Source organism: Tachypleus tridentatus, chromosome 9, assembly GCF_004210375.1.
Source record: "Tachypleus tridentatus isolate NWPU-2018 chromosome 9, ASM421037v1, whole genome shotgun sequence".
Classification (NCBI taxonomy): domain Eukaryota; kingdom Metazoa; phylum Arthropoda; class Merostomata; order Xiphosura; family Limulidae; genus Tachypleus; species Tachypleus tridentatus.
Window position 1 is genome coordinate 125,955,885 of NC_134833.1, and position 24,020 is coordinate 125,979,904.

At 33.9% G+C, this 24,020-nt stretch overlaps 1 protein-coding gene across 1 annotated transcript in view; it reads right to left on the bottom strand.

The window, feature by feature from the left end:
• The window catches only part of LOC143227482 (uncharacterized), a 73,825-nt gene that overhangs the window by 20,868 nt on the left and 28,937 nt on the right, over positions 1 to 24,020 (bottom strand). Inside the window, exons 6-9 of the mRNA XM_076458924.1 lie at positions 15,834 to 15,975; positions 14,403 to 14,666; positions 5,810 to 5,924; positions 1,583 to 1,680 (exon numbers count right to left, since the gene is read on the bottom strand). Of these exons, the coding sequence (XP_076315039.1) occupies positions 1,583 to 1,680; positions 5,810 to 5,924; positions 14,403 to 14,666; positions 15,834 to 15,975 (619 nt within the window). The remainder of the gene's footprint in view (positions 1 to 1,582; positions 1,681 to 5,809; positions 5,925 to 14,402; positions 14,667 to 15,833; positions 15,976 to 24,020) is intronic.

Genomic DNA, 24,020 nt, shown 5'->3' on the forward strand with positions numbered 1-24,020 from the left:
GAAACTTCAGATTTCCAAAATTAAAATATCCATTAGCATTTGAAAACAAAGACATATGGATCAATATAGGAACCAGAACTAGAGTTAGTTGTTGAAATCAGTTACACTGATTAGTGTTACATAAGTTAAATTGTTAATCAAAATTACACAACTGAAAAGGTATGGGAACTTGTGATCTGAGGGTTTGGGTTTCAGCTGCAATAATCGCAAAACAGTTCTTTCTTATGTTAAATTATATATTAAATTTGAGATTTCTAAAATGAAGAAAAAGCAATATTTTGCTTAATTTTAACATGAAAATTACTGAGATTATTCTGAAAAATTATTTAGTGCATTACTACCAATAAAAAGAAAAATATTTTTACAGTTCAAAGGCAACAAAACAATAATTTTAACATGAAAATTACTCAGATAAACTATTCAAAACAAATACTCAATATATTTATGGACAAATCTTTTATTTTAATTTATTAAAATACTTCATTAAAAATATTACTTTTATATGTAAAATACATGATTTTAACTGAAAGACTAATAAATTTTGTGCTGATATACACACTATGCTGAAAGACAAAAATATTAAATCTATAAAAACTAAATGAGTATATAGAGGTCACATGATCACTGAAATTGACCAAGCCTGTGTTAAAAGGTTAATTACCCACTTATTTGATTTACAAAGATAAATGTGATATTACTGTTAAGTTACATAATACTAAATATTGGTTGCTGTTTTTAAGTGGACATTAGGAATTAATTTTCCAAGTACAAAAAGGTTCAAGTCTTATTTAACAGAAATTTACTTTTTAGAATATTAATTTTATTCAAATAGCTTGTTTTTCACAAAATGTATAAATGACAATCTTCAGAAGTTTATCACACTAGATAAAGGGGTATGAGAAAGTTACAAGAAAATGTAATCAACTAATGAATCCATTGTTTTACAGGTTAATGAATACCATTAATTACCCAGCTATCAGCAGAACTTCCAAAACAAACGTGCAACTAGCCATGGTAAGCACAGCATGGCATCTTCTTGTAACAGATGAGAATCCACCCATATGCTTCAGGCAACTATACACAACTAAATCACAAAAGATTACAACATTACAATGGAGTCTCACACAATGGAAACTCTTCTGCTGTACTACTGTAATAAAGAAGCACAGCTGTCTGACAGAGCAGCACCAACAATGATGTAGGGCATAATAATAGGCTTAATATAATGTACTAAACTACAGTAAATGTTATAGATGATTCAACACAGTATATGTTTTATAATCTCAAGAAAAATCCAAACTTTAAAGTTACTATTTCATTCAACTGATGAAGTTTACACAGGTAATTGGTAGAAAGTGCACATGTGGAAACACCTGTAGTCTAGTAATATTACTGCAGCAAGAAGAAAAACTGTAATGAGTGTTTTCACAACAATGTGGCAAACTTGTAGTGGATTTATTTAGCTTGTGACTATAAACATGTCATTACTAACTAGATTCCTATGCAAAGTAAAAAAAAAACATAAGACAGCTACACATTCTGCTTAATAACACAACAATAAAAGGTTTAACCTACAAATTACCTCATTTTTCTCTGATTCTCCATCAACTCTTTCCTCTTGCTCCTCTTTTGTTATATCAAACTTCAAAATGGTAGGAAGAGAACTTTCTTCCCCTATAGCTAAAAGTATGAATAATGTAGATTTGTCTATAACAAAATGCAGTATAGCTTACACTTCACTAAAACATAATCAAAATCCACATAACATGCATACAGGCCTCTTCTGTACTTTTAGTATAATATACAGACACATAAAAAAAATCAATTTTCAGCAAAGGTCAAGTTCTAAAACATTTGCTTGGAATGCCATGCATATTGTTAGTTGCAGTCCCAAATGGTGGTTAAACAGGTTGCCACATTAAGAAAGCAAAACATTTCTAAACCTTCTGGACTTAAAATACCCATCATACAAGTCTGATAAATCTAACAAGTTCATACAAGCAGTGGAGCCAGAAGGAACTCAGAAAGAATCAAAAAGAACAAAGTACTTCTCAAATTATTTAGATCATTGTAATGGAAACATTGAGTGGAGGCAAAAGAACATGAAAATTAAGCAGTATGCTGCACTCTCATCTTGACTGGAACTATGAAACATCCATTGCAAAATAGATATCATGTCTCTAATGTCTCAAAGTTCCATGCATAGATGTGGGAAACCTACCAATATCCTCTACTTACCTCCAAAGAGCATCATCCTCTAACGGGTTTACTAGCACAGAGGAAGGAATAACATCAACAACAATTTGAAATGGCTTCTACCAAGATAGATAAAACTGCCTAACAGTGTCTCATATCACAAGGGAGAGACTATGCAAATTTCATTTTTAAACCAGTGTAAGAGATCTTAATTGTTAGGGGTTAAACACATCTTTAGAAATCACTTAAAACAAGTAGTGAAAAGAAAATTTCAAAAATAATGCTGCTGCAGGGATGGAAATGCCATAAAGCACAGAAAGAAAAAAACAGAATTAGTATGAAATTTGTGTATTAATTCCTACCTTATTCCTGTACTTTTGTAATTTACATCTCTACATCATCCTTATTTTTAATTGTTTTTTATCAGTTGTTTCCCCTCTTTTTTTCTAAATAATGCCAATGAATATCATAATGAATGACACTCACTATGAAGGCAGCAGTTTTAGCCTGAAGTGTCTTGATGAGCAATATGTGTTGAAGTCAGTTAAATGCTATACTGTTTCTGCACTACCTATGTTAAATTGCAACATTTAGATGTGTAAGTTATCTCAACAACTTCAAGTACAAGTAAGCTAGCCCTTCTGACACCAGAATAATATATTCAGCAGAATGCTAAGCTGTTATAGTACTGCAAAATTGCCAGTTCTATACTTTTCCAGTTTTTTTTTTGTTTTTTTTTGGCTAAACTAAAGGTCTTAATAGTTTCTAAAAAACTGTAAAATCAAGTGTTTATAAAAGTCTTTTAGTTTGTTATAAAAGGAAGTTGAGACAATGATGACCAATACATAATATACATCAGCTATTTTTTCCTGCTCATTCCAACAACATAAAAATATTAACAATTTAAACACTGGAATTTGGATATTGTTGAATTTTAGCAACAGTTAAACTTTTCATTCCATAACACTGAATTGTTTATCAGTAGCAGCACTGTTAAACAGTGTACAAACACTCAGATAACTAACAAAGTATATATTCTGAAGAGATGATTTTTCAACAAACAACTACAAATCACTGAGATAGGCTTGGATGGTAGAAAGGTGCATACTTTGAGGAACCAAAATACACTAAAACTGTCATAAAAAGTAGCCTTTGCTGTAATAAAAGTTATTTGGATAGAGTTAGTCAGACAGCATGTGTGACAGTACAAAGTTCTTACAGCTATATTAGTAATCCTCCAAGTTAAAATACTGAGGCAATATATGCAACTACTCATTTTGTAGCTTTTGAGATAAATTTGTCAAAACTGTTTCAGAAACAGCTATTAACTGAATCAATATAAACCTTTTTCTTCCTTATGATATTCTGTGAACTAGAATTCTTTTTAAACTGTCCTCAAATGAATATCTTAAAATTTAAATGAGTTAATTATTTTTAATGTTAAACTGATGTTCATAGTTTTCATATTACCTTTGTAAATTCTACTTTTAACCGTTAAATAAATTCATTAGGTTGTTTTGTCAGCCACTTAGATGAATTACAAGAAATTTTAAATTTAAATTCTGAGAATGTTTCAGGTAAGGCTATCATTTTATTTATTTTAAATTTCAGAAACAAATACTGATGAGTTTGAGAAAACTACTCTTGTGTAACATCAATAGCAGAAAAATGAAGAAAAGTGTTCATCTCTATGTTAACTTTTCTTCATTGAAATTTCTGTTTATGGAAGGAAATTCATAATAAAATATTTGATTACTGTTAAACCAAAAGCTGTAAAATGGATTATCTTTGCTCTGTCCAATTGTTCACTTGCAAGTTGTTTTAAACATCTAGTTTGTTCAGCTAATTTTTTTTTTTTTTTTTTTAACTGAGGGAGGAGTCCTTCTCATGATTTGAAGTTCTCAAGTTTGATTCCCACTGGCCCAAAACATGTTCAGACTGACTTTGTTATTGAATGTTACTAGGGCTATCTATCACTAACACTATTTCTGAATGCTTACTAAAATGAAAACAAGTTGCTAGCAACACCTATTAACAGTTTTTATCTGATAATTTATTTATGAACAGCTGATGACAGGGAAATCAAATACCAAGTTTTTGTTAACTTTCAGTTGCTGACTAAACAGAAAAGAAGTGGCTGACAGAACCTAATTACTGGAATTGTTGAACAATGAATGAACAAATATTACTAAATCCTCAACCCTAGTTTGAGTAGTCTTCATTTTAAATGTGATGCTGTTTCCACTTAATACAGAAATAAGATAATAATACAAAATTTCAGTGACAGCAGTCATGGGAAGAAGACACAACAAGGGATTGGCAGAGTAGTCTAAAGAACAGCAGATCAGATACCAGCTGAAGGAAAGGATAGTGATAATTAATAGGTCCAAGCTGAAAAGTTAAAGAAAAGGACAAAACTGAAATTTCAACTATGAGAAAGGAACAGGTTACCAATATGAATAAGATGATACTAAGAAATATTCTGGTTTTAAATGTAGTAGGAAAACTCATAAGGTTTTATGAAGCAAAGAAACTACAAGAATTTTGAACTTTATATGGCTCAGTTTCCATAGCAGCCCTGGCACCCGATGTATCCATTAACACTTTCTATAGAGGCTTGAATAGACTGAGCCTTGTTACAGTCTTGTACTTGTTACAGTCTCCAAAATGTAGCTTTTAATATAGTATTATATTTTAATAAAATATGGCAGTCTTTCAGTGAAAATTACAAGATTTTGTATAAAAAAACAAATATTATAATTGAGTATTTTGATAAATATTTGCCTTTGAATGTATTCAACAGTTTTGATTACTTTTCTGAGTACAAAGTGATTTTTCACATTAAGATCAAAAATACTTTTATTTATCTGTAAACTTTACAAGTTTTATATCTCTAATCTCCAATGTCTCCTAAATTTTTTTGTTTTTTTTATCAGCAAAACTTTATATTTTTCTATATCTTAACATCTATAAAGATAGGCCAGTTTTGCACACTCATAGTCAGTTCACAAATATTTATTAACCTGGCAGGGACAACAAAGCATTGATGAGATCCCAATAAAGAACCAATGAAATCCTTGTATACTCATGGTCACTGCACACATGTTAATCAATCAGGGCCAATAGAGAACCAATGAGATCCTTGTACACTCAGTTAGATCAAAATACAAGTAACAAGAATGTACATGCAAATTCTTTCTAAATCCTCTATCTGATCTAAATATGTTGATCAATGAGTGACAACAAAACATCAATGGTCATTCATAGTCGAATAACCAACAATGTTTCAACTAGAGAAGAAAGTTTCCAAAACAGTCAATAGTCACATGGAAGGTGGAAATGTGGTGAATTGGGGGGAAGCATCATTTAAAGGTGATAGTATAAAATAAAATTATTGATGTGTTACTGCATTCATGCTTTTAATATTGAAGACCAAAATAATCAAGAGAATGCAGCCTAATTTTACTTATGAATATAAATATAAATTTGGTGAAAAAGTTTCCAATGAATAATGGAAAATCCAGGCACGCTGCTAAATTAAAAACAGGTCAAATGCACAATACTAAAATTGGAAAGAATGTAAAGCATTAAAATTCCAAATACATAGACTTACTACTAATTATTGTGAAGGTTTCATCTTCCTTTTTCATCAATTTGATGCCCAACAAAGAATCCTGCTTCTCATCAGCCAAGGATTCAACCTTCATGTTTAATACTTCCATGATCACCTAGTAGCTTCCCCTTTATGTTTTGTATAAAAAGGTTGCAATTAGACTACAATAAAATAAGTTTGAAACAATATGTACTATAATGCCGGAAGAACCTTTAGCAACAGTCTAATTCAGTTTAAAAATGTATATAATGACTGGGGAGTAGGTTGTTACTGTATTGAGTAGAGTAGACATATCTCATATATAAAATTACGCCAAAAGCTGAACTACCAAAATATCTTTCAACCATTTAAAATAGGAGTAGAATTATTTATTGTTTCAGTTCTTCATAATTCCCAATGAAGTTTCTACAAACATACACAATTTTGATTTTAAATTTAATACGTTTTTTACGTGAACGTGCATAGTGAATTTCTTCGCACAAATTAAGCTAAATACCATCTTTCTTTTAGTTAAATTTCATACCTACCATGTAGGTTATCTTTAAGCTATCTTAGTAACAAATTGATGAAATAACGGTGAAGTGACAAATATTAATGTTCTAATTCAGTAGTAGTTGTTTACACATCGTAGCACTATTATCTCATCTATTACTACTTTTATATTTAGGCACTTGGTAAAACGTGGATAAATACACGTTCTGTGAAAGAGGGTAATTTCACATCGATTATGCTACAGATATGTTCCCAAAACGAGTAAGTTACGGAAAATGCACGAGCAATTGTAATAATTTATTTGGTCCGATATACAAATTATAAATTATTTTAAAAAGTATGCTTTTGTGACATATTCATAGTTGGAATTAAAAACTTTGCAAGCTTCTGCAATGTTTACGACATATGAGCAATTAAATTATAATTAATACCTTCTTTAGTGATAATTAGACAATTGGTAAATATTTTTAATTTTAAAACCTTCAAGTTATGTTAAGTGTGCTTCCTACTGAAATTGACTTTAATGGTGAAGTTATGGTAATACATTGGTGACTCCAATAAACACTGTTATTTCAGAAAATAACCGTTAAGACAAAAATAAGTTATCTGTGTAGAAAAAGAGGTTAATTTTCGACTTAGACTAAATATGAAAAACGTAACATTTGAAATATTTATGCCACTCTTTAAGAGTCAATATTACCTTAAGCTTATTTTAACGTGTGGGTATAATGAAGATGAATCAGTATTCTGCGAAATACAGAGGAAAATGTAGAAAACAAAATAATTTATGCCACTGCATATAAAACGGAATATCACTACGATAGCAAAATCATACACTAATAATATCACTAAATGACATAAATGTTAGAGTAAACAAAGCGAACAAGAGCCTATAATATACGCACATGCATAAAGTAACTAGAGTGAAGTATGTGACTTGGTAACTCTCAAAATGTCTGTTCCACACAAAGGTTGTATATTATTGAAGAGTAAAATCAGACGAATTCAAAGATAAAAAATTAGCATCTAGCATCACACATACCCAAATCGATTAAGGTATGGTGTGAGGGCTATGGAATTTCTTTTCTCCTAGACAAAACCTGTATATTATTAAAGAAAATAATCTGGCAAATTCAAAGACATCACAACCATGTGAATTAAAGAAAATAAGATAAATACATTTATCCTACGTGGATGTACCCAAGACGACTGTGGTATAAAAACGTTCTGATTACTTTGATAATTTCTCTGATCCGCGATAAACTTATATATTATTAAATAAGAATACCGGGTAAAATCAACAACATTTAACTAAGCGTGAAGCAAAGAAAATAAAGGTCTATAACATACGCATATATATGCGGTTATATTACATATGCACATATATATACCTAAAACAACTGACGTATGAAAAACGCTGTGGGATACTAAGATAATTTCTTTGCTCCGTAACAAAAAACTATACGATGAAAGATGAATATCAGGCAAATTTAAATAATATCAAAATCAGCGTGGAGCAGTAATCATAATAATGAGCTATATAATATAAATATATCTGCGGTGAATGGAGTGTGAATTATTTGCTCCTCATAAACAGACAAATAAATTTAGAAGTAAAGTGCTGACCCAAAAATACATTTAGCATAACATTAAATTTTATATATTCGTAAAAACTAGTAAAACATTCACTGAAATAACATCATTTACGAGAATACAGAACAATATCCGAAACTTCAAACACGAATAAATTATTAATGACGATTTGTTTGGAATTAAGCACAAAGTTACATAGTGGACTACCTGTGCTCTGCCTACCACATGAATCGAAACCCGGTTTCTAGTGGTGAGTCTACAGACATACCACTGCTAAAGACAGCTTTTTTCTCCACAAAATTTCTTTGATAAATTCAAGCTCCTAAAGAAAGACGTCTGTAATGTCGAAAATTTCTTTTAAAGTTACTATTCAAATTAAATAATGATACAACAAATATACTCTTCAAAAAAGAAACGCAAAAGGCAAAATATGAGACAAATTGTTAACAAGTTTATTCCGGGTAGGTCTGTATGACATGTGTGAAACTTTGCACATTCACTGCTGAACATCCAATGTCTGCAAAGGCGAAGCCCACGCTCACTAGTTGAAGTTTAACGTCAATAACGAGTATGCCCCCTGTGAGCATCAATAACTGCTTGGCATCTCCTGCCCATGGAAGCGATGAGATGACGAATCACATCCTCTGGAATGGCTGTCCACTCAGCCTGCAAAGCTGCTGCAAGCTGAGGTAGAGTCTGCGGTTGAGGTTGTTGCCGTCGCAGACGTCGGTCCAACTCATCCCAAAGATGTTTGATGGGGTTTAAATCTGGTGATCTGGAGGGCCAGGCAAGAACGTTGATGTTGTGGTGTCTCAAAAGACAGTGGTGAGTCGGACTGTGTGAGGACGGGCGTTGTCATGTTGAAAAACGTCGTTGACGTTCACCATGATGGGTTGCACATGGGGCCTAAGAATCTCGTCGACGTATCGTTGAGCCATAAGATTCCCTCGAATGTGCAAAAGGTCTGTTCTGGCATTGTAGGCGATGGCAGCCCACATCATGACGCTGCCACCACCAAATCTGTCAACATCTTGCACACGAGGTCTGCCAGATCGTGGACGGTCACGAGTTGATCCATGTTGTTCGTGACGATTCCATAGCCTTGTGATGGTGATTGGATAAACATTCACAGCTCTGGCAACATCTGATTGAGATTCGCCTGCTTCCAACCGACCAATGGCGTTGTTGCGTTGTGCTACACTCATTCTTGGCGTAATTGTATTGCGTGTCGGTTGCTTGACACTGAGCTATGGAAACCGAGAACCTGTCGCTTTTATAGGGATTTTGCACATGTTGCACTTGCAGAGCATGCAGATCTCTCAAACAAATTTATTGGACACGCACGCGTTTTGGCGAAAAATCAATGTTTTCCTCCGTTTTCAAAGTGCACAACTTTTATTGTCATTTTGGTCTGATAATCAGTGCCTTAACACGTGTAACATCACATACTCTGAGCTTGTAACGTTACTACATGCATTTCTCTTTAAAATAAAAAAAGATCTCTTTTGCGTTTCTTGTTTTGAAGAGTATATATGGACCCCGCTAGTATAGTGATAAGTCTACAGATTTACAACGCTAAAATCAGGGGTTTGATTCCCCTTGATGGGCTCAGCAGATAGCTCGATGTGACTTTGCTATAAAAAACATAAACACACACACACAAATGTACGTCCATGAATAACATTATCAACTTTTACATCAAACACATAGCAGACAGTTTGAACTTTCAAGAGATATAATACGTATTGCCAAACTTGCGTCAGCCATATTTCATTTGTTTTACGGGAAGAACAAATACAATTTGCAAACGAATACTTTATTTTTTTTTTATCTATTACATACATAAAAGGATACCAGACCCTGCACAGTTCATCACAAAATACTATTGTGTTATCTAATAGAGTAACCTGACGACACACTGAAATAAATCCCTGTGGGCTTCCTTGGAAAGTATGTCAAAAATAGATTACTGCTCTATCAACTAAACAGACGATATTATGGGATCCTTCTCATCTTTTTTACCGGTAACATTTTAGAGTCCAGTATACCCGTGTTCATGCATCAGTGTCTCAATGCAAAAATATAGTGCGTTCTTGTGAAGAAGTTTTTGTAACGTGAGATAAAAATGAAGATGTTGATGAGTGTGACCCAAAACAACCACATTCTACTTCTTTAACTTTTACACTTTTCCTTTACTGGTAACACAACTAATGCTTCACTCATTCATGTATGGCAAGTTATTTGCTCCGAACATTTGATAATGCTTTTTAGCAATCCAAGATTGAATGTTAATTGAAATTCTTGGGTCATATTCCAGAAAATGACCAGTACAAAGAACATTTCAGTTAAAGCATACAATTACATCACAACCATAGCTATTTTCTTGACTCTAAATATCTGTAGGGGTAATAATATTCTATTCCTTGCGGTTCATTTCACTACAAATAATTTGAAATATTCCATTTTAATAAAACCACTTCAGGTAAAATAGAATGCTGGTTCATTTTATATAACCCGGCATGGTTAAGGCATTCGTCTCATAATCCAAGGATCGCGGTTTCGAATCCCCGTCACACCAAACATGCTCCTCCTTTCAGCCGAGGGGGTGTTTATAAAATGATGGTCAATCCCACTATTCGTTGGTAAAAAAGTAGACCAAGAGTTGGCAGTGAGTGGTGATGACTAGTTGCCCTTCCATTTAGTCTTACACTGCTAAATTAGGAACGGCTAGCGCAGATAGATTTCGTGTAATCTTGCACGAAATTTAAAACAAACAATTGTTTTTTTTTGAATTTCGCACAAAGCTACTCGAGGGCTATCTGTGCTAGCCGTCCCTAATTTAGCAGTGTAAGACTAGAGGGAAGGCAGCTAGTCATCATCACCCACCGCCAACGTTTGGGCTACTCTTTTACCAACGAATAGTGGGATTGACCGTCACATTATAACGTCCCCACGGCTGAAAGGGCAAGCATGTTTGACGCGACCGGGATGCGAACCCGCGACCCTCAGATTACGAGTCGCACGCCTTAACACGCTTAGCCATGCCGGGCCAAAATCAAACAATCAAACAAACAATTAATTATATATTCCAAATCAAGATGAACAGTCAGTTCCTTACTCAAAACCACGATTTTAAGTACTAGATGACAATTAAAAACATTAATTGGAAGTAATTAACAAAACACTATCAATCATGGGGATACAGCTCCAAATCACATGCAAAAATATACCTTTTTCAATTGCACTCAGCAGCCATAACATGAAATGGCACGGAAAAATTAAAATGTCTATAACACTTTCTTTAAGGTATGACTGATTTTTTTCGATAACATCAAAAAACGAGTTAATAACTATATCATTCATCTATGCTTGTGGCAATAGTGTATTTATAACCACTATAAATAACTTACACGTTATGGTTGATCTGAGAATTAATTAAAGGAACGACGACAAAAAAACCATATCTGTGTTATAAAGCATAATATCTTTCTTTTACCGAAGGCAGCTTTCTAATCCCACAACATTCCATTATATTTCAAGTCTTCATGGCCATTCAAATTAGCAAAAAAATAAGCATACATTTTTCCGCGTGAGATTTACTTGAAGGGAAATTTGTGTTTGTATTTTGTAATTTCGCACAAAGCTACTCGAGGGCTATCTGTGCTAGCCGTCCCTAATTTAGCAGTGTAAGACTAGAGGGAAGGCAGCTAGTCATCACCACCCACCGCCAACTCTTGGGCTACTCTTTTACCAACGAAAAGTGGAATTGACCGTCACATTATACGCCCCCACGGCTGGGAGGGCGAGCATGTTTAGCGCGACTCGGACGCGAACCCACGACCCTCGGATTACGAGTCGCGCGCCTTACGCGCTTGGCCATGCAAATATCTTACTAGGATCTGGATTACACAATATGCCAATAGCAACCAGAAATGGAACATACTTGGTTGTGCAGTAAACAACTGTGGTTTGTTCGTTCTTTGCCGTTTTGATGTTCTGGAAATGTTTCAGCGTAACTTTATACCTAGAAATCATAGTGTTACAATACAAAATTACACTGAAAAAGAACACAACATTTTCAAGCACATGCATAATTTACTTGGTTATAAATGTATGTAAGAAAAGTCATCGAAATTAGGAAATTTTTGGTTTGTTGTTGTTTGTAGTGTGAACGTAATGAACAGTTTTGTAGTGTGAACGTAATGAACAGTTTCACTATTTATTTAATTGTATTTATTTGTGTTGTGTTATAAAGCACAATGAAATATTTGTGTTTTGCCCACATTGTGAATAGAAACCAAATTATTAGAGTTATTAGTCTACCGACTTATCTAATACTTATATGGAGAACAGGATTTCAACCACAAACTTGCTCCTACAAAAAAAAATTGCGGATTCAAAACCCAAATTAAATACTAAATAAATTTAATTTTCTCTTTTTTCTTCTAATTTCACACATTTTATATGTGATAATTAGATCTAAGCTGTTTTTTTTTTTTTGAGTTAAGCATAAAGGTACACAATGGGCCATCCATGCTCTGCCCATCACAGGTATAGAAACTCGATTTCTAGAGGTATAAGTCCGCAGACTGAGAACAGTTTAATTAGATTATTCTTGAGTTCAAATTCTAAGTCTTGAAACTTTGTTTCTTGTTAGCAAAAAGCTACGCAATAGGCTACCTAATCTATGCCCATCATAAGTATCTAAACCCTATTTTTAGTGATGTAAGCTCTCAGACTTACCGATGAACCACTATATATTTATATATATAACGTCTGTCGTGATTTCAACAACAATTTACTCACTTGTTTGAGACATAGTGTTGACGTTATTTCTTCAATGTACATATCGTTCTTTAGACTCCTGATCTAATATATATTAATACAATGTTAAAATTAGGGGTTCGATTCTCCTTGGTGGGCTAAGCAGATAGCCCGATGTGGCTTTGCAATAAGAAAACAAAACAAAATCTTTAGACTCTCCTAAATATTACTGCTTTCAGACATGGAGTCAAAATAGGAATTTATAGATTCGAGAAATAACGACAACAGTACGTCTCTAACCTTCAGCTTGTTTGTTTACTTTTTGTTTACTTTTTACAATTTCATTTTCACTCTAGCCTATTTTGTTTCCGTATTCCCTACTACCCTTTTTAAATTAATTTTTAATAATATTGTTAGTATGTGTTTCAGAGATCTGTTTGGATGTGTTCTATTACTTACTTCTACGAGTTATTTGTAAATATAATATTTTCCATACAATATTATATATATATATTGTATATTGGAGAGAGAGTAAAATTAAGGATACGAACCTAAATTAGCAAACCATAACATGACATGTTTTAATAACAAAATTATCATGCACTGTGTACTATTAAGGTGAATTAAACGCATATAAGTACAATAAAACAATCCACTATCTCCAGAGTTTTCTAGGTAAAATCACGTTATGTATCGGATACATAAACCTCAATGATAGCTGAGCAAAAATATGTAAAATGGTTTTATAAGAACTTTATATTATGTCGGTATTCCAAATTGGTTCATTTCCATGCAGTGAAATATTTACTTGTATCATCTGTTTGTTTCTGAATTTTGCACAAGGCTACACGAGACCTACCTGCACAATTTGTTTGTTTGTTTTGGAATTTTGCACAAAGCTACTCGAGGGCTATCTGTGCTAGCCGTCCCTAATTTAGCAGTGTAAGACTAGAGGGAAGGCAGCTAGTCATCACCACCCACCACCAACTCTTGGGCTACTCTTTTACCAACGAATAGTGGGATTGACCGTCACATATAACGCCCCCACGGCTGGGAGAGCGAGCATGTTTGGCGCGAACCCGCGACCCTCAGATTACGAAGCGCACGCCTTAACGCGCTAGGCCATGCCGGGCCCCCTACCTGCACTAACCGTCCCTGATTTAGCAGTGTAATACTAAAGGGAAGAAAGCTAGTCATCACCACCCACTGTCAACATTTGAAATACTCTTTTACCAATGAATAATGGGATTGACAGTTGCATTATAATGCCCCCACGGCAGAAAGAACGAGCATGTTTGGTGGGACACAATTAAAGTTTTGGACTCAGGAGGTCAAACCTTTTTTAATGATGTACTCGATCACATCCAAAGTCTCATAGGATAATTTACTTTAATCTTGCCTAAACTAATTTCAATTTCAGGATACGCCAACAGAGAACCTGGTGATTAACAAAATCGAACCAGTTATATAAGCACCCTACACTTTGTATTACTGGAACTGTATTCAGCTTGTGTCAGATGTAATGCTTATAATTTAGACCAAAAAGCTCAATTTTTGTGTCGTCTGACCACAATACCTTCTGCTACGTGTCTGCAGTATCATTTGCATACTTTGTCGCAAACTCTATACGAGGTTTAAAATTATCCTTTTCGAGTAATGACTTCTTTTTGCCACTCGCCCATACATACCAGCTTTATGTATGAACTGGATTATTGTCAATGTATGAACAGAAACTCCATCTCACAAAGGAAGTTGGCAAATCTTCCAAAGTCACTGTTGTCTTCACAATGACATCCCTAACCAGCTTACTGCTTGCCAAACTGCTTAGTTTGGAAGGACAGTCTGATGTGGGGAGTGACTGGGTGGTAAGAAAAACATTCAACTTCTTAATGATGAACTTCAATGTATTCAAAGGCATTATAAGCAACTTTGAAAATTTCTCGTAACCTTCTCCAAATTTGTGCTTTTCTTCAATTTTATCTCCAAATGGTATGGAAAGCTTCTTGATCTTTATACATATATGGCTGGTCATATCATTATGTAACACTGAACAGATGCATTTACTCTGAAGCCATGTTAAACCACTTTGATTACACAAGACAAAGTCCATTACAGTAATTTTGTGGCCTTTCCAACTAATCTTTTGCATCTGAACTAATTTTGGGCTGTCATAGCAAAGGCATTGAGTATTCACGCAGTTGATAATATTCAAATTTTCTTTGCAAATATAATTTACTTATATTATATCAGCATTTATTTAGCTTTCTCAAAGATGAAGATGGATGGCTCAAACTGTTACTTCACAGACATCTGGAAGCTGAACCTCATGATAAAATTCGTCTCTGAACCTGTAAGCTACACAGAAGCTATCATGGTGAAATTGGATAGTACCAAATTCTTTTCCAAGATCATCCTAAGTAAAGGTTATTGTCACATCTTGATGGAGACAGACTTTGGGATACCAGGTGGATACTATCAGTTCAAGAGGATGCAATTTAGATTAGTCAACTCTGTAGCAACATTCAATTGCATGAAGAGAAGGATTTGCCCAAAATCACCAACATTGAGCATTATGTGGATGATATTCTGACCGAAATAGTCAGATAGGAAGATACCTGAAAAAACTGAGATAGTTGTTCACAGAAGTGATGGCAGCAGGTTGATCATCGGACCATCTAAGTGCTACATTGGCTATTCTGTGCTGGACTTTGCTGGACACAAGGTGGATGACAGATAGACAGCCATGAAAGAGAAGCGAACCCTCATACAACCCTTGCTATGACCAAGCAGCAAGTCACATCCTTCCTGGGGTTAAGGGGATATTATTACAAGAATTTCACCTTAAACTATGTTGAAGTTGTTGCACTACTGACTGACCTGATCCAGAAATGCTAATCCAATATGGTGAAGTGGGAAACACCGTAGCAGATGGAATTCCAGAAGTTGAATAATATATAAGAAGCTCAATTCTTTAAATATCAGACTTCAAGACCATCAATCATTCAGGCCAATGATCAGGCATTGTAATTGGAATAGTACATCTGTAACAACATAAATATGGATTGTTTTCAGTAATGTATGTCAACAAAACCTCTTAAATAGTGAACAAAATTGATCTGTGATTGAATGACAGTGTCTGAACATCACATCTGTCATCCAGAAATTCATGAAATACCTCTACAGGAAGAAGTTCATCGTCCAAATGGACCATCATCCATTTATATCTTTCAAGAGTTGAGAAATCAACAGTGCAAGAATCATGGGGTGGACATTGTTCCTCCAAACCTACTGGTTCCAGATTGAATACATCATGGGGACTGCAAATGTTGGTGCAGACTGTATGAGTAAACTCTGAACATAAATTGAAAACAGTATTTGTATACAATACAAAAACATTGTAAATATTTTTCTTGAAAAGAGGCTCTTCATTAGATATACACGACTGTTTAAGATTATAGCGAGTGTTAAATTTAGTTGTGTTTAGAAACAAAAGTTTGTTATTGGTTTATTTTTGTAACTATGTATGAGTCATACATCGTGTAGTTCTACTGTCGTGACTTAGCACTTGTATTATTACATCATGTTATCAGTACCTTCTACACATTTTTCCTTGTTTTGATCAACTATTATTAAATCATAATACATCATATTATGTAGAAAGTTCTAGGCTTATTTGGGCTAGTTATAAATACACGTACAAAATATAGTTCAAGTTAGACAAATTTAGTGACAGATATACTAAAACAGATCTAGACTGTGTATTTGTAAGTTTAGATTTGAAGAATGCTTTTTTATCCACAGCATAGCAACTCATAGAATGGCTCAGCTGCCTTCCCTCTAGTCTTACATTACTAAATTAGGGACGGCTCGGTGCAGCGGGCTAACAACCTGCTCACTTAAATACTTGTTGAAGAATCCGCAAGCGATTGCGGCCCTATGTTCCTAGATGGAATCTAATGGTGATAACTAACTTATTAAAGTTTTGGCTTTTTTTTAAGCAAAGCTATATAAGGGTTATCTGCGCTATCCGTCCTTATTGTAGCAGTGAAAGACTAGAGGGAAGGTAGCTAGTCATCACCACTCACCACCAACTCTTAAGCTATTCTTTTACCAACTAACAGTGAGATTGACCATCACAGTATAAGAACTTCATGGCTGAAAGGACGAGCATGTTTGGTGGGACATAATTAAAGTTTCAGACTCAGGAGGTCAAACTATTTTGATTGATGTATTTTACTATATGCAAAGTCTCATAGGCTAATTTACTTTACTCTGCCTAAAAAAATCTCAATTTCAGGTTACATATTATAATTATATATTATAATATGCCCTGGTGAGTAACAAAATCTAACCACGTATATGAGCACCTTACATTTTGTATTACTGGAGAGCAAAAAATATAGCTAATAAAATGTAAAACAAAAAAGGTCTCACATGTTAATTTAACCTAATCTTGCCTAAGACACTTTCAAGTGCTTCAGCTGTTGGAAATTCCCGCTTGTTTTAAAATTAAATTATCACAGATCGTATTGTAATAACAGAGCATAGGAGAACATTTAAGAAACCAGAGAGCTGGTGGTGAGCATTATCAGTCATTGCCTTGTCTCTAGTGCGTATTTCATGTTATCAGTAATAGGAATTGATTCCTAGACCGTCAAATATGAGACACTTATTACTGTTACTACCACGTCACTCTGTGCTTAACAACGACAACAACAAAACATAATGGCAATATTCTGGGATTGTTGGGATAATTGAAAAAGGTAAAAATTGAAGCTCTAATTTTTATTATTTGATTACTTTCATCATAATTCAGCTAATAATTTCATTTAATCGACTGTTGTAATAATAAAAACAAGTAACAACTGTAAACTTTAACTTCAGTTAATTGATCAGTCTAAGCAATTGCTGCTGATAATTAATTAATTAAACTGTCCAGTGCTTGTAAATACAAAGGTTCGTGTTATGGAAGCAAATAATGACTGAATCATGCAAATATAGTACAACAGTTACAGCTAAACCAAATCACTTGAACAAAGTCACTGGTTAATCTACTGAGACAAATATACTAGACTGCTATGACCGGCATAAGTTGTCATGACACTTGGCATCAGATGTTGTTCAGAAGTTGCTAGAAGCACACTGTTAGGCTTCCATCACAAACAGATGATGTTAAAACAACTGAAGTTGTCCAAATAGCATATTGCTAGTTTCATGAAATGAAAAACGATGGTGCCTTGCTAGACCGCAATGATGATGACATCATGGTGTTTCTCAACGTGTCATTAATGTCTAAATTTTATTATGTTCTAACAGTTACCAGTAAAACTATTACAACACTGTTAGTCATGTCAGCTTTCATCACATATATTATCCACTATCTCAACAAGGCAGATATTAAAGCTAATATTTCACTCCACATACTTTAGAATGATTCATTGCTCTATGTATAAAATATTTCACAAATTGATCGGTTCTAAGGTTTCTGCTTCTATAGTTAACATACTTGTTATACTGTTTTTAGAACTGGATAAAAGTAATATCATATTTAATGCACTTCTGAAATTTTTATCACACCTAATGTTTTTATAAATATTGAATAAAAAAGCCGATTGTGCTTTTATGTTTCGGTAAACAGTTAACATATTTTAGTATAGTTTTCATTATATATTTAGTTATACATTTTATATTTTCTGACTTTTATATGTAAAACACTTATAATTAATTCATTTCTATAATTATTATATATCACCTATCATCCTGTAAAGGACACTAATTTAAATCTCTAAGTAATATAGAATAATTTAATATACAAACTTTCCATATTACGTGCGACTCGTAATCCGAGGGTCGCGGGTTCGCGCCCGAGTCGCGCTAAACATGCTCGCCCTCCCAGCCGTGGGGGTGTATAATGTGACGGTCAATCCCACTATTCGTTGGTAAAGAGTAGCCCAAGAGTTGGCGGTGGGTGGTGATGACTAGCTGCCTTCCCTCTAGTCTTACACTACTAAATTAGGGACGGCTAGCACAGATAGCCCTCGAGTAGCTTTGTGCGAAATTTCCAAACAAACAGATATGCTATATATTCTAATTTCTATAAGATTAGATAATTTCAACAAAATATTTGTACTTTCACAAATATTTACAGTGAATTCTCTTCACAGAAATTTCCAAGATAGAGAATTTTACTGTTATTCTGTTATGGTTTTGTAAACACTTCGTTTGTTATTCCTTCTATCATTCAGTTGGAATATGTAATTTTTATTTATATTAAGAAGCTAACACTTTCCAAATTACTTTCATCTCGACCATGTTAAATTTGGGTATATTTGTGAACTGAAATTCGTACACGCTTTCACAAGCGATGGCGTACCTATATAACGATTGTGAAAAATTATGTAAATTAGTTAGTCACATGGTTTGTTTGTTTTGGAATTTCGCACAAAGCTACTCGAAAGCTATCTGTGCTAGCCGTTCCTAATTTAGCAGTGTAGGACTAGAGGGAAGGCAGCTAGTCATCACCACCCACCGCCAACTCTTGGGCTACTCTTTTACCAACGAATAGTGGGATTGACCGTCATATTATACACCCCCACGGCTGGGAGGGCAAACATGTTTAACGCGACGCGGGCGCAAACCCGCGACCCTCAGATTACGAGTCGCACGCCTTACGCGCTTGCCCATGCCAGGCCTAGTCACATGGAATGTAACATTGTGGTCTAGCTACTTAACTAAAAATATTGAATTGGGTATTAATGAATTAATTCACGAGATATAGTTAAAAAAAAATCTTGCCAATTGTTTCTCGGTTTTATTATTGATATGCTTTTTCAGAATTGTTATTTTTACCAATTCCTTTATTTATTGAACTTAATGATATGGATATTTAAGTGTTATTGTTCATCATGAACCATGGTCGTTGTTAACGATAAGGATTGCAAAAGAATTTGCTCAAAACTCTAATAACACGTTCGGGCAAAAACCACCTTAAAAAGTAGATTTATTCTTAAAACAACACTCAAACATCTTTCTTTTCAATAGTTAGACCACCCAAACATTGATCATAAGCAAAATAAGTGATTTTTACAGCTGTAGACTAAAATCAATATTTCTCCATTTGTTCATATTTTTCGTATCAGTTATTTCATAAATCTACAGCAAAATCAGTTTGATATTTACTACCAAAACCTCGAAAGATATACTTTATAAAGCGCTGCAAAATGGTCATGATCTACTAAAAAGCCGTATGTTTCTCACTGTAAGATTATTTATAATTACATAATAGGTTCAATATTGTTCTGAGCTGCTGATTTTGTAATCGAAGCATGTTATACACGTTTAAACGAAACCTTAGATGCAAAGTAACTTGGCTCAGTCAATTATTATTTTAAAATACACAAAGATTTGTTTGAAGTGATGATATACACGTGTTTAATTTATTTGAAAAAATTGCTTTTTTACTGGTATTAAAAACAAACAAACTCAGTCTAGTTTATGTATTATTGTCTGCATATACTTGCCAATTTCTGTACATTAAAAAGCCAACATACATGCAAAGGACAATTAAAAACTTAAATTTTAAAATCTACAAACAAGGATCACAAAATGTTCTTGTTTTCTCTCTTGCACGCATTCTTTGTGTCGACTTATTCCAGCAAACATTTGTGCAAAGCAGGCTGTTGAAGAACATATGTGTTGTTTGTTTTGTTTTTTTGAATTTCGCACAAAGCTACTCGAGGACTATCTGAGCTAGTGGACTCTAATTAAACAGTGTAAGACTAGAGAGAAGTAGTTAGTAATTACCACCCATCGCCAACTCTTGGGCTACTCATTTATTAACGAATAGTGGGATGGACCATCACATTATAACGCCCTCAAGACTGAAAGGGCGAGTATGTTTGGTGCAACCGGGATTCGAACCCGCAACCTTCAGCTTACGAGTCAAACGCCTTAACCCACTTGGCATGCCATGCCGGCTGTGTTGTGAAGACCTAAACATAAGAAAGTGAGCATGCTTATGTTGCATTAATCCTTGTTGTGTTATTTTAGAAGAAACTGCCCTATTTTGATGCGAATGACTTTTGTTATATTACACTGTACCTTGATGGAAGCTGGTCATTAAATCTATAATAATACAATCTTGCCTTCAAGGTGGTCCTTTGAGAACAACTTTATATTTTTTGTTGTATTTGCATATCAGTATATTTGTTATTTATTTTAACTACTTTCAGTGTGGTGGTTGAGTGGAGTAAAAGCAAAAAAGTAGTAAACTGTTGAAATACTTGTAATATTTATTTTCCTTAAATGGATATAAAAAAATAAGAAACAGGATTAGTAAAATTTGTTAGGTTAGAAAGGGAGAAAGCCTTTGCAAGTCCCATTAAGGACTCTAAAAATAGTATACAAACAAGGCTGGGAATAATAACTACATTATTTTTTCTTAAGCCATATATCCCTATTTTGGGTTCAATAAAATTAATAAATACTGTAATAATCAGAATTCGCCTTGAAAAAAGGGGGATCCACTGCGAATAACAGAGTGAATAATTGAATAACATATTTATTTTCTTAATTGAATAGAGTCATATTTCCTTAAAATTACTGTCATTAGTTTTGTGTTATAATGTTTAAAATAAATGGGAATAATATTACTTTTTTGTGAGTGAATGTAAAACTAAGGTAAACCTAAATCTCCTCAGCTGGATGATGCTCGTAATGCTCTGGCCATTAATATTTAATATGTTTTGCTCTTGAAGAGTCAAAGCATACTATAATAATCTTTAATGTTTCTTTTGTTCAGATACGTTAGTGGATTGTGATCTTCGTAAACCAATGTCTGAATATTACTAGAGCCAAGACACACTTAAAAATGATGTAAAGGCAAAAGCAGCGTAAAAACTTAATTTTCTATAATGGCATAGTTATAATGATATTGTATACCATGCACATTATTTTGCAGAAATCATGGAACCAACATCAACAATCAATTTCAATAACTTTCTAAGATCATCTGCCACAAATTTTGGTGCACTTATGAGGAAGGTTTAGCCTCTTATCAAATGCTCTTTGATAATATCCATCAAAAAAACTCCACTTCTCAATTTAACAGTGTTGCAAAGAATTAAACTGTGTTAAAAGAATTCTAACAAAATGTTTTGTAATATTCGACCATTCCTAGGAAAAGCAACAGATCTTTCTTATTGTTTGGTATAGGAAAGTTTACTAAAGTTTAAACGTTTTAATCCACTAACTTTACCTTACTTTTCTTTAAATTGATACGCTAACTTTCAATAGCCTATATGTCCTATCAACTAATGTGTGGGAACAATGAACATAATTCTTCCTGTTGTTACTGTATACTACCATATCATCAATATTCACGTGAAAAACCTCAAATCCATTATTGATATTCATTAAATGTTGAAAGGTGGCAGAGATAATTCTCATTCCAAACAGCACTGTGTGATACTGCCACAGAACAACAGGTATAACAAAGACTGATACCCGTTTCGTACTTTCACATAGAGGTACCTGCTAGTATCTTTTTAACAATAAATCAAATTCACTGATTACTTTTCCGTTACCAGTTTTATGAATACAAACATCAATTATAAGAATTGAGGATACTGTAGTTTTTGTCATCATATTAACTTGCTGGAAATCTGTACAGAAACGAGGATTACTGTGAGGCTTGTATACTGGTCTAACCTCATTTTGACTCAGTCAGTAATTTCGTTTTAGTCCATATACTGGATCTCGGACTGAATCTTTGAACCATTAATGGGGCTGACACAATGAGGATGTTATTTAACACGAGCTGTCGCTTTCACATCAACTTCATGAAGCATGACATTAGTTCTATTCGAGATATACAAGAACAGATTAACATATTCCTGAAATATAAATGTCACATAACCTCCTTGAACAGAAGAGAGGTGGCTATACTGAGTGTCACGGGCAACGAGTATTGCAGAACTACAAGATTTTTATGGTTGAGCCAAACTCAATAGTAAAATATCACGAATTATTTGATTTTGGAAAAGTTCAGTAGACTCACCTGACACCCAAGCAGCCAGAGATTTCATATCACACAACTCGCCCCTCCCTCTTGTGATATTCTTTTAACATGACTTACCCGTTTTTGATTTTTCCTTTCAGCGGTATAAGCATGTGATCTAAATCTTCTAATGTATTTTCAATGGCATACGATTCAAAGAATCTGGCTTGCAAAGATTTAACCTGGCGTATGCAACAGGACTAAAAGTTCTAGTAAATACTTTTTATTGCCATGTCAAACTTTTATGTTTTCTTGATAAGCCTGCAACTTATCCCTGGCAATAAAACATGCTATCATCAATCTGTCTTTAAAATTCGACATCTTGCCCAATAGCTTTAACTTGATCTCTTTAGACAGCTAATATTCTTTAAATATTTACAGTGAACCATGCACAATGTTCAAACTACCTATTGAAATGGTTTGTTCGTTTTTGAATTTCGTGCAAAGCTAGACGTGGGTTATCTGCACTAGCCATCCCTAATTTAGAAGTGTAAGACTAGAGGAAAGACAGCTAGTCACCACCATCTACTGCCAACTCTTTTACCAATGAATAGTAGGATTGATTGAAACATTATAATGCACCCTATGACTGAAAGGGCAAACACGTTTTGTGTGATGGGGAATTGAGCCCACAACTCTCAGATTACGAATCGAGCACCCTAACCACATGGCCACTGCAAGTCTTAATGAAACAAACTGAAGCCTAGAGACTCGTAAACTGCATACAACAATCAAATCTCATCATTCAAATTCTCATGACAACAAAACTTTATCATATTTTTAAATGCTTGATTGAACCTTTTCAACAATTATTGGGACTGGTGATAGTATGTGCTCAATTTATATTGTTTGATGTGTAGCTCATGTACTACTTGTTAAAAAATACCAAACATTAAATTAGATTCTTGATCAAACCAGATATTCATAAGTAAACCTACTAAAGTTAGTAACTTTATCAAGGCTTTCACAATGATTTACAACACTGATTCTCTGGGGTGGTATTGCCTATGAAAATTTAGAAGAAATACACACGATGGTAAAAAAATACTGATTATTCAATTCCATTTTCAGTAAGGGGGTCAATACAAATGATCATTATATAGCTAAATGGTTCTTCTAATATTGGAATTGGCCTCAATTGTGCTTTTGGGATCGTTCATTTAGCTAAACCACCATCTAATAATTTAGTTGCACACAAAAATACTGAAATACACAACAGCAAATCTGTGTCTAATGAAAATGTGATATAATTTTCTATATTTTGTTAATACCAAAATGTCCAACTAATGGGTTCTCGTGAGCTTA